This window comes from Anomaloglossus baeobatrachus, chromosome 4, assembly GCF_048569485.1.
Source record: "Anomaloglossus baeobatrachus isolate aAnoBae1 chromosome 4, aAnoBae1.hap1, whole genome shotgun sequence".
NCBI classification, from domain to species: Eukaryota; Metazoa; Chordata; class Amphibia; order Anura; family Aromobatidae; genus Anomaloglossus; species Anomaloglossus baeobatrachus.
Window position 1 is genome coordinate 403,402,288 of NC_134356.1, and position 13,182 is coordinate 403,415,469.

Genomic DNA, 13,182 nt, shown 5'->3' on the forward strand with positions numbered 1-13,182 from the left:
GCACAGGTCTGCTCATATCTATGTCCTAGGATAAAGAGTGTCCTGTTCTCTCTTGAAGGCTCCCCTATCCAGTAGTCAGGCAGGCACTGTAGAATATATTGTGATTTTACAATGCTGGGTACAGTAGCCTAGGAGACGGAGCAGGGTGCACTATATGCCAGATACATTGATATGATGATGCCTGAGCTGTTATTTAAAGGGAAGCGGTCAGATCCAATATGCACCCAGAACGGCGAGCATTCCCTGCCTAACCGTCCCTGCATCTAGTAGCATAAAGTATTTCTAAATATCTTTTAGCATATGCTAATGAGCTCGGGGACTAGTCCCAAGGCTGTTGCTTTCCTTGCTGGTCGGCTTCATTAGCATGATAGTTGTTAGTATGCCCCTGTGGGTGTACAAACGTGCTAATGAATTTGTAGCGTCAGAGGATGATATCACTCACCTCCCTGCTGCCATCACAACCCCACACTGGATTTCGGCTCCGTGCTCATGACCCCGGAGGTTCGGTCACACGCACTATGCAGCTGGGTGTACATATCCCGGCTTCAAACTGAAGTAGTGCCCATGACCTAAAGTCCAGGATCATGCGCAGACCCAAAATCCAGCGTCAGGCAGTGATGGCAGCAGAGAGGTGAGTGAGATCATCCTCTGACGCTGTGTATTCATTAGCATGTTAGCACGCCCAATGCTAATGGGGCCGACTAGCAAGGGAAGCAAAGCCCTTGGAACTAGTCCCCGCGCTCATTAGCATAAGATAAAAGATCTTTAGAAATACTTTTTCTAAACATCTCTTTACCTGTGCTAGTGTTTACAGGGACGGTTAGGCAGGGATTAGCAATATGCACCCAGAACTGCTCGTGGTTCTGGGTGCATATAGGACCTGACAGGTTCCCTTTAAAGTGAACCTGTCAGGTGTTTCATGCTGTCCAAACCACAGGCAGCATAAATCGCAGGCTGGCTGCACGATTGATGCTACGTATATCATTATATGAAATGTCAGAGCATTTTAGGTATGCTTTGGCCATTTATTGAAGACCATCGCCAGAGACCAGACTAGTCTGGCACTGCCAAGCATTTATAGTGTATGAACTGTGGTAACAATTAAAATATAACCTTTAATGGTTAATAAGTAAAAATATCAAACCACACAACAATTACGGTTGTAGAAAACAACCTAATAAAATGAAGCAGATGTAGAGCTCCTGGTATCACCAAGGAAGGACAAACTTCACACGGGGGGGTGGGGGGGGGAAGATTCCTCCCACCGTGGTGATAGAATTAAAGACAACAATCAACAAGTTGTCAGACACATTAGACAGAATAATATACAATAGACAATAGAGTCCTGTAGACAACACTCACTGTAGACTATACATAAGATATTGAGAAAAACAAAGTTGTCCAATATATAGGGGGGGGGGGGCAAACCATTACAGCCTCACAGTACCCCTCAATTGGCAACCATCTGACCTGATATGCTCTTACACCTCCCAACGCGTTTCATAATATGCTTATTCCTCAGGGGACTATGGTCAAAAGAGAGCTTCAGTATAGCAGACCTCCAGCATGTTGTGTTTGGGCCTTGGCATACAGCTGTATGTCCTGAGGTATCTGTCATGAAGATGTTAAATCCAATACTATCTCTTGTGGTAGGGCATTCCACAGTCTGACTGCTCTAACTATAAAGAACCCTTTCCTATTTAGGCAAGGGTTCTTTATAGTTAGAGTAGTAAGATTGTGGAATGCCCTACCACAAGAGTTAGTATTGGATTTAACATCTTCATGACAGATACCTCAGGACACCGGAGAAGTCTTTTTGTATCTGTACTCAATGGTTGGCTATTCTGCCAGGAATAGGGAAAGCAATATTAAAGGGGTATTCCCATTTCCAAGATCCTATCCCAACATGCGGTAGGAATAATAATAATAATAATAATAATAGCAAATACCTCCAATTAGAAATGTAGTATAATTCTTCTGATTCACTATGACACTTTCCTCATGTTCAGGGCATTGCAGTACCTTAGGTATCCATGGTTATGACCACGAGCAACTAACTAACTGTGACTATATGAGTGGTCATAACCATGGATACCTAAGGTCCTGCAATGCCCTGAACATGAGGTAAGCGACATACTGAATCAGAAGAACTATGTCATTTCTCATTGGATGTATTTGTTAATATTAATTTTATTGCACCTACTACATATTGGGATAAGATCTTTGACATGGGAATAACCCTTTAAGCTGATGGTTTTAGGGTATCATTTTTTTATAATATTCATGAGCTGTCATTTGCTCTTACCATTGTATGTTTTTCACCAAATTTTTCATATTTTTTTTACTAAATTAACCACGAATAGGCCAAATATGCCACTGTGAAATATTGCTCCTATTAAGTTCTTCCTTCTAAATGAAAAATAAGGAAATAAATGCCATGCCACTTCATGATTACAATGTAATTTGTCAGCTTAAACTATTATCTAGTGAAGCATGGGAGTCCAGTTTATTCTGCAGAGTACATTCTGAAATGTATTCCTCAAGGATCTGCTGAACGGCCTGCTAAAGATAATGAAAGTTGGCAGCTACCAACTTAAGATAGGTTCTAATTGCTAACACAGCAGATACATGCTGAGCACAGACAAGCGGGAAAAAACTTTAAAGAATTTCCGGAAATATTTTTAGATACAGTGCTTACTCAATGGACATAATCAAACAGCAGGACCTTCAGATTTTCTATAACAACCTATTCGGCCATAATTATTTATATTTTGGTTCTACATCGTGAGACGTTAAATATATTCTGTAGTGTATGTTGGTCGCTTTATACATTTCTCCAATATGTGAATTTCATATTTATATGCAGGATTATGGTTTGGATTTTAACAAAAATAACCATTTATTGATAAAAAAAATAATAATTTCCATGTTACCCCTGCAGCAACTCACAAAATGTAGTTGCATGCTCAGGATCTTGGAGGCGGGTCCTGAGGGGTAGGGTCCTGACAGGTATGACAGATCAATTTTCAATAGTTCCCAATGAATCCTGATTAAGCCTTTGATTAAAAATTTCCATATTTCCTTGTTTTTTATGGACGGAATAGTGTTAGAGACTATACCTACACTGTTCTTGACCCTAAAGGGCCATTTACACGCTGCGACATCGCTAACGATATATCGTCGTCGGGGTCACTGTGTTTTTGACGCACATCCGGCGCTGTTAGCGACATCGCAGCTTGTGACTGGCAGGAACGACCTTAAACGATCGCAAAAGAGACAAAAATCGTTGGTATATGAGAGGTCGTTCATTTACCAAAAATCGTTGTCTCATACGTAGCGAGGTTGTTCCTCGTTCCTGCGGCATCACACATCGCTATGTGTGACACCCCAGGAGCGACGATCATCTCCTTACCTCTGTCCACCGGTAATGAGGAATGAAGGAGGTGGGCGGCATGTTCCGGCCGCTCTTCTCTGCCCCTCCTCTGCTATTGGAAGGCCGTTAAATCAATATTTAAGCATACAAGTTTGTGGGTCAGTGAAAAGTATACACAGTACACGGATGCCATCAGTGTACAATCTGTGTACTGTCCGTGATTACAGAAGCCCTCCCATTAAGTTTTTTTTTCACTATATATGTGTATGTAGTGTAGTGTTAGTGTTTTAATGTACTCCTCTACCGTCGCCTTCTCTGGGATTCAATGCTGTTCTGCTACTTTTCTAAGTAACATCACTGCTCTTCAGACTTTCCAGGTCACACTGTGCTTTATGTGACCCAGAAGTGACTTTTAGAATGTAAATCTATAGAGCATCAAAACGAGACTCCATAGACTTACATTGTAAAAGAGGCTTCCGACTCACGCACAGAGCATAAAGTGAGCCAGATAGTCTGAAGAGCGTTGACGTCACTACGAAGAGGAGCTGAACAGCACCTGATACTGGAGATGGCGGCAGTAGGTGACTATATTAACACTCTCACACAGCACTATATACACAGATATAGTGAAAAAAACTGCATGGGAGGGCTTCTTTAACCAACAGCACACACTTAAGGCTGCTTTACACAACGATATCGCTAGCGATCTTGTTAGCGATGTGACACGCCCAGATCGTTGTTACGATTTGCCGAGATCGCTCATCGGTCGTTTTGTAGTGGTCACACGTACACATCTCACAAACGACGCTATATCATTCAGCAATATATTGTTTGACCAAGGCGGTCGTGTAGATGTTGTTCATCGTTGGCAGGGTGTCAAACGTAGCAATATGTCTGCTGCGTTCCAAACTACGAACAATATTTTGAAACTGAACGACGTGTCAACAATCAACGATTTTCACCCTATTTGCGATCATTCGGAGTTGCACGTAGGTGTCACATGCAACGACGTTGCTAACGATGACTGAAGTGTGCCACGAAAACCGTGACCCCGACGACATATCGTCAGATAAATCGTAGCGTGTAAAGCAGCCTTTACAGCTCAGATGGCCCTTCAAGCAATTCACAGTGAATGTATTGGGAGGTTGATGATTCTGGGACAGGAGTTTTGCATACACCATCATCAGTGGGCATCAGCTACATATTACAGCTGATATCCTGCAGCATCATCAGATTTGTAGAACCTGGTATCCCAGGCGATTGTCCCCTTATGTATCAATGTGAAACAACTGCAATGACTATGTGCTGCAACTGATGGAGGGGAACAATGCCCCATCAAACCATTGTAGAGCAGCAATGGGTTGCTAATGATAGCCCTCATATGAGCCATGTATGTGAACCTATTAGGAACTGCCTGAAGCATAATAGTCCTAATAGTCTGCCTTCTGGTGAAACACTGAAAATGTATTACCTTTCAATACAAAAATATTGCAATTTATTATGTAATCCAGAAGTCCAGAAAACAGTAGATGTTTTTATTCTGTAGTTACGATCACAAAACAAGGCAAACCCTGCCTAAGGAACTGCTGAACTGCATACATGAAAAACAAGTGTTATTATTTACAGGCATTTGTAAATGATTTATCTAGAGAAAAAGTTAATGAAAATAATAAATCATAGTTACATAGTTATATAGGTTGAAAAAAGACCTAGGTCCATCTAGTTCAACCTTCTTCCATCAATTCTACATTTTGTCATTAAGTCATTTATAACCGACAATATTGTGTGTACTGAGGAAATCATCCAGCCCTTTTTTAAAAGCTGTTATAGTATCTGCCATTACTACCTCTTGTGGTAGGGCATTCCACAGTCTGACTGCTCTAACTGTAAAGAACCCTTTCCTATTTAGCTGCCGGAATCGCTTTTCTTCCACTCGCAGTGCATGCCCCCTGGTCCTTAGTATTGTCTTTGGAAGAAATAAGTCATGTGCCAGTCCTTTATATTGACCACACATGTATTTGTACATATTAATGAGATCTTGTCTGAGACGTCTTTTCTCTAAGCCAAACAAATCCAACTTCTTCAACCTCATCATATGGGAGGCCTTCCATTCCTTGCTATAATCTAATTACCCGCCTTTGAACTGGCTCAACTTCTGAATATCCTTTTTAGAATGTGGAGCCCGATACTGGATCCTATATTCCAGATGTGGCCTTGATTTATAGAGGGGTAACAATATGTTAGGATCTCGGGATCTAATCTCTCTTTTTATAAACCCTAATCAGCTAAAGTCAAGTGGAGGAAAATCCAAGATTATTAGAATAAGTCAAAAGTGGCAAAACTGTAACCAAGGCATTGTATGAGACTATGGATGGTCATTGTCCTCTGATTGGGGGATTGGGTTGGTGGTTCCATTCTTATACTCTCTTTGTGAATGAGACTGTATGGATAATAATTTGAATTAATACACACATTAATATTATTCATTCTTATGTAAATTGTTGCCTTAAGAACATTAGCAGTTCCCTACAAATATTTGCATAATTGTACTATTAATGACAGAATCTACACGAGTTATCATTAGAAATGTATTGTAGTTATCACTTCATCATTACACACAGATAAAGTAATAGAAGTGTTGTGGAAATCTCATTTATGCTGCATAATTGAAATATAATGGAGTTATTCCAGCACTGGAATTAGTCTTTGTAGAAACAATTATCTCTCAGATGCTTCTTGTAAGCTGCGTTAATGTACAGTTATATCCCACCACAAATTGTATTATGTTATAACCACATGGAAATGGTATAGAGGATTGGATTTTTAATGAAACCAAATCTTCCATTTCAATTTGGATTTAATAAATATTAGATCACTGATTAGATTGTGTTAGTATAAAGGTAAACTGATTTCCGTTGGCAGTAAATGATTAAAAACAGATTTGTAATGCATTTCTGCAATGTACCAAAAGCCTTCTAAAACCTATGTATAGAGGTAATCTAAAGGGCACTTTACACGCTGCGATTTCGCTATCGATATTGCTAGCAAGCGTACCCGCCCCCGTCGGTTGTGCGTCACGGGCAAATCGCTGCCCGTGGCGCACAAAATTGCTTACACCCGTCACGCGGACTTACCTTCCCTGCGACGTCGCTGTGGCCGGCAAAACGCCTCCTTTCTAAGGGGACGGTTCGTGCGGCGTCTCAGCGACGTCACACGCCAGACGTCCAATAGCAGAGGAGGGGCGGAGATGAGCGGGAGGAATATCCCGCCCACCTCCTTCCTTCCTCATTGCCAGTGGACGCAGGTAAGGAGATGTTCGTCGTTCCTGCAGTGTCACACATAGCGATGTGTGATGCCGCAGGAACGACGAACAACCAGCGGCATTCACCACAAACGATATTATGAAAAGGAGCAACGTGTCAACGATCAACGATATTTGACGTTTTTGCGATCGTTGATCGTCGCTCATAGATGTCACACGCTGCGATGTCGCTAACAACACCGGATGTGCGTCACTAACGACGTTACCCTGACGATATAGCGCGATGTCGCAGCGTGTAAAGCCCCCTTTATGTATAGCTGTATTAAAGGAAATGGATTCTATTTTAAGTGACATGTAAACAAGGAATATTTTAAGTGTTCAGAAGTAAAGTTCCAATTTCCTAAATTTCTACTGCACGGATTGCCACATGCTGTACGCTAATCATAAAGTCACTAGAGTATGGGCATTGTTGGCATAACCCAAATTCTGTGAAGGAAGAAAATATGAGAGAGGTGGTGATTGACATTTAAATTCTATTGCTATAGTACTAATGGATATATCAATACTGTTCATCCAAAAAAAGGACAGAAGGACATTACTCGCTGCTGCTGAGGACTTTCCAAAGGAAGATCGAGGACACACTAGTGGGGATAAGGGGTTTTTATTCAATATATTTCAAAGCTATTACAAGCTTTTTCTTCAGTAAAAGTTCCACTGTGATTCTTTTCCTGAAGAAGAAGCTTGTAATGGCTTTAAAACATATTGACTAAAAACCACTTATCTCTACTGTTGTGTCCTAGATCTTCCTTTGGAAAGTCTTCAACAGCAGCACGGAGTGACTGAACACGTCTTTTTTTCTTTTTCTGCATTGTCTGCATGGTCCTGTGCATTTGTGTACCTGCAGCAGATGCTCCATTATTAAAGAGAATCTGTCACCAGATTTGTTCCTTATAAACTGCGGCCACCACCAGTAAGCTCTTATATACAGTATTCTAGAATATTGTATATACAGTGCCTTGTGAAAATATTCAGCTCCCTTGAATTTTTCATCCTTTTCCCACATTTCAGGCTTCAAACATAAAGATAAAAATTTATGTTATGGTGAAGAATCAACAACAAGTGGACACAATTGTGAAGTTGAACGTAATTAATTGCTTATTTTATACTTTTTTAAAAAATAAATACCTGAAAAGTGCAATATTATTCTGGGGGGGGCGAATACTTTTGCAAGGCACTGTAAGTGCCTAGGCCAATCTGTATAACGTAAAAATAGCTTTTGCTATACTCACCTGCATGGCGGTCCAATACAGTCCGGTCTGATGGGCATTTGCTGGTCTTGATCCAAGTCCTCCACTCTTGCTTCCATCACCATTCTCCTTCCCTACTCCACGTGGATGATGCAATATGCCAGAGGGAAAATGCATCGGGTTTGCATCCTCCCCCGTGTTTTTTTCTGGGAGATATTTGTAGGTGTGGAAGGCGGTGTCATCTCTCTCCTTTCCCTATTTCTGTACATGGAAAAAGAAAGAACTTTACAGACGATAGGGACTGATTAAACCATCTGACGTTTCATTATAAAATCTTTTAACAGCATTATCTCAAATGGACGGTATAAACTGGACTGTACGGACAATTATAATATTTATTTAACAAGACTTTTGTTCACACTATTATCTAATAATTATTTATTCATTAATAGGTGCCACTTGGATCTCACATAATAAATGACTTCCCTTTTATTGTTCTTCTGCACACAGAAAATCATAGAAGGGGTTCATTAGCACATTTAGGGTGAGTTCTCCATTTTATAGACCCCTATTTACTTTTCTATAGGACCTCATATATAGGGCTATTTTTATCCTGCTTTGTGAATATTTTCAAATATACCTTGTATGGTGCAATAAAATACACCTTTATGGTATACCAATAAAAGAGTCATTTTATGAGTTTTTTGTTTTTTTCCTTTGATTCCATACCTAGACATAACTAACTCCATACCGATATATGGTGAACTATTCTTTATTATTACACACAGCTCATAATGCATGCTGACCTTACTCATAAAGGGTTCAGAGTTTACATGATCATGTGGACCCTAATACTTGAGGGACTCCTCTGCCATGTACTACAAGAGTGCAGAAACCGGACTGTCAGAGGGGCTGGGTTAGACTTCTTATTTATAATCTAATTCTGAGGCTAATGTTTAAGAATTTTAGGAACAATAATTGTCACCATTTTGAAATGTTGTAGTGAGCTAACCTAATTATTTAAACTCAACAGATAGAAAATGACCATGGACAGCGGGTAATGTCCATATACTGTCTATACAGATATTTTTCATGATCACTCCATGTAGAGGGCATACATGGCCCATTCCCTGAATTGAGGAAATTCTGTCAGCGTTACCAATAGCAATGATAGAGAGTGGGTTCCGGGTGACAATTTCTCTGCCTATAAGTAATCTCCACACCACAGACGCCAACTATAATTACAATCTGAGTGAAGTTTCTCTTTAATATTACATGAGGCATTTCCATTAGATTCTAATTGTCCCTTATTCTATTCGTAGATGATGGCTCCAGTGTTGAAGACACAGATTTCAGTTGGGATGAGTACCTGGAGGAATCTTCATCTGTTGCTGCACCTCACACTTCTTTTAAACATGTATGTATTGATGTCCGTGATTAGCAAAACCCTGAACTAAATACCATGTGAGGAAAGCACAAGCTAACACAGGGGATCTGGTGTCACATAACAGATCAGACATAAAGACGTTAAGCTTTTTGCTTAGCCATGTTTTTTTCCAAGATGCTTCACAGAATTTACACTTCCATGTGTAAAACGTTAACTGTTTACGGCAGAGCTACACACGTAGTCAAAATTGTTGGTACCCCTTGTTTAATGAAAGAAAAACCCACAATGGTCACAGAAATAACTTTAATTTGACAAAAATAATAACAAATAAGAAAAACAATGAAAATGAACAAAGGAAAGTCAGACATTGCTTTTCAGCCATGCTTCCACAGAATTGTTTAGAAAATATAACTCCTGAAATAGGCCTGAACAGAAATGATGGTACCCCTGCATATAATGTGACAAAAGGGACATGTTAAATCAAGGTGTGTCCACTAATTAGGATCACAGGTGACTACAATCTTGAAATCAGTCAGTGGGCCTGTATGTAGGGCTACAGATACTCACTGTGCTGTTTGGTGACATGCTGTGTACCACATTCAACATGGACCAGTAGAAGCAAAAAAAGAGTTGTCTTAGGAGATTAGAAAGAAAATTTTAGACAAGCATGTTAAAAGTAAAGGTTATAAGACCATCTCCAATCAGCTTGATGTTCCTGTTACTACAGTTGCACATATTATTCAGAGATTTAAGATCCATGGGACTATAGCCAACCTCCATGGATGTGGCAGCAGGAGGAAAATTGATGACAAATCAAAGAGACAGATAATACGAATGATAACAAAAGAGCCCAGAAAAACCTCTAAATAGCTTAAAGGTGAAGTTCAAGCTCAAGGAACATCAGTGTCAGATCGCACCATCCGTCGTTATTTGAGCCAAAGTGGACTTCATGGGAGACGACCAAGTAGCACACCATTGTTGAAAGAAAAAACATTAAAAAGGCAGACTGGAATTTGCCAAACAACTGTAGACAAGCCAAAAAGCTTCTGTGAGGATGTCCTATGGACAAATGAGACAAAAATGGAACTTTTTGGCAAGGCACTACAGCTCTATGTTCACACACAGAAAAATGAAGCATATCAAGAAAACAACACTGTCCCTACTGTGAAACATGGAGGAAGATCTGTTTTTTTCTGGGGCGGCTTTGCTGCATCTGGCACAGGGTGTCTTGAATCGGTGTAGGGTACAATGAAATCTCAAGACTATCAAGGGATTCTAGAGAGAAATGTGCTGCCCAGTGTCAGAAAGCTTGTTCTCAGTTGCAGGTTATGGGTCTTGCAACAGTGTAATAACCCAAAACACAAAGCTAAAAACACCCAAGAATGGGTAAAAGGAAAACATTGGACTATTCTGAAGTGGCCTTCTATGAGCCATGACCTAAATATATTGAGCAACTTTGGAAAGAACTGATATCTTCCATCTGGAAAAGGCAACCTTCAAACACGAGACAACTGGAGCAGTTTGCTCTTGAGGAGTGGGCCAAAATACCTGTCCAGAGGTGCAGAAGTCTCATTGATATTTACTGGAATCGTTTGATTGCCTCAAGCGGTTGTGCAACAAAATATTAAGTTAAGGAAGGAACTATCATTTCTGTCCAGGCCTATTTCATGAGTTTTGTTTTTATTTAATTCTGTGGAAGCAGAAAAGCACTGTCTGACTTTCATTTGTTCATTTTCATAGATTTTTTATCTATTATTACTTTTATCAGATTAAAGTTATTTTTGTGACTATTGTGAGTTTTTCTTTCATTAAACGAGGGGTGCCAACAATTTTGACCACCTGTGTATGCTACTGTGTGACTTCCAGTTGTATCCTCATCCATTAACTTCTGTTATGAAGAAAGCATAAGATAGAACATAAGTGTAAAATTTCCAGAGTTAGGCTATGTGCGCACGTGTTCGCTCTGCACTGCACACAAAAGGTCATAGCCTTATAGCTGATGAGAGACCCCCCACTAACTCAGAGAACAATGGACTCAAAGTCCTCTGTGTGAATGAAGTGTTAGACTATGTTCACACACTGGGTTTTTGACCTGCGTTTTTGGTGCGTTTTTGCTTCAGAAATTTCTTGAGAAATTATTGTAACCTTTCTGCAGACATTCCCCAGCAAAACCTATGGCAAAAAAAAATTAGCTGTGCGCACACTTCATTTTTTTCTTAAGAAAATTCTTTCAGTAGATTTTCTTAAGAAAAAGAATGAGCATGTCACTTCTTTTCTGCAGCTAACTGCGTTATTTCACCCCATTGACTGTAATGTAATCATGAAATAGCGCAGGGAATAACGCAGGTAGCAAGTTAGGTGCGTTATTCCTGCGTTATACCTGCGCTATACCTGCGTTATTCCCACGTTATTTTGCTTTTTTTGGGACATAGTGTACTTCCCTGCACTGCGTTTTACAGGGAAGTGATGTCACTAGGACAGGAAGAGGAAGTTCCTCCATTTTCAGTGTTGGCAGAAAGTAGTGATCTTACACACAGACACATACATATATAATGCACAAACACATAGAAATCAAACGTACATATTAAAAAAAAACCCAAAAAACGTGGGCTCCGCTGTATTTTTACCGTCCAGCCAGGTAAGCACACAGTGGCGGCCCGGTATTCTCAGGCTGGGGAGGGCGAGGGCCAGGGTTAATGCCCCCCCCTCCCGCAGCCGAGATTATCAGCCAGCGCTGCCTCGGGACTGTCACATTCATTATGCGGCAGTCCCGGAGTGTCCCGACTCTTCTTGTTGCCGTGATGCGGTGGCAATCAGGGTAATATGGAATTAACGGCAACCAATAGCTGTCGCTAAGTCCAAGATTAGTAATGGCAGCGTCCATGACTCGCTGTCACTAATCTGTAAGTGAAAGTAAAGAAACACTCACACACACCGAAAAATCCTTTATTTTGAATAAAAGACAAAAAGCTCCTCTGTCACCACTTTATTAACCCCTCCCAAACACAGCTCCGACGTAATCCACACTGATGTCCCGCGGTGCTTCCAGCACTGCTCCAGCCACGACTGACAGTTTTCCCCACAGCCTTGTTTAGTGAGCGAGTGCTGAATGCGGCTCCCTGAGCGAGGCTGCGGGTAACTCCAGGACATTTCTCACGGCCGGTGATGTGAACACACTACAGGCCGCGAGAAGTGCAGTGTGTGTGGGGGAAAACATCATAAATAAAGCTGGAATATCTATCCCTCTATTATCTATCTATCTATTCCCCTAAATATCTATTATCTATCTATATCTATCTATCTATCTATCTATCTATCATCTATCTTTCTATATTATCTCTCTATCTATTCCCCTAAATATCTATCTATTATCTATCTATATCTATCTATCTATCTATCTATCCCTCTAGCTATCATCTATCTATCTCTCTATTATCTATCTCTCTATTATCTATCTTTCTATATTATCTATCTATCATCTACTGTATCTCTCTATCTCTCTATCCCTCTATTATCTATCTATCCCTCTATCTATCTATCTATCTATCTATCTATCTATCTATCTATCTATCCCTCTATTATCTATCTATCCCTCTATCTATCTATCCCTCTATTATCTATCTATCTATTTATCTATCTCTCTATCCCTCTATTATCTATCTATCCCTCTATCTATCTATCTATCTATCCCTCTATCTATCTATCCCTCTATCTATCTATCTATCTATCTATCCCTCTATCTATCTATCTATCTATCTATCTATCTATCTATCTATCTATCTATCTATCTATCCCTCTATTATCTATCTATCCCTCTATCTATCTATCCCTCTATTATCTATCTATCTATCTATCTATCCCTCTATTATCTATCTATCCCTCTATCTATCTATTTATCTATCTATCTATCTTC

The 13,182-nt window shown here is 40.1% G+C and overlaps 1 protein-coding gene across 4 annotated transcripts in view; it reads left to right on the forward strand.

Moving 5' to 3' along the window:
* The window catches only part of SFMBT2 (Scm like with four mbt domains 2), a 365,966-nt gene that overhangs the window by 106,781 nt on the left and 246,003 nt on the right, over positions 1–13,182 (forward strand). For all 4 annotated transcript variants that reach the window (XM_075345324.1, XM_075345321.1, XM_075345322.1 and 1 more), the window contains exon 3: positions 9,205–9,299. In XM_075345324.1, the coding sequence (XP_075201439.1) occupies positions 9,205–9,299 (95 nt within the window). The remainder of the gene's footprint in view (positions 1–9,204; positions 9,300–13,182) is intronic.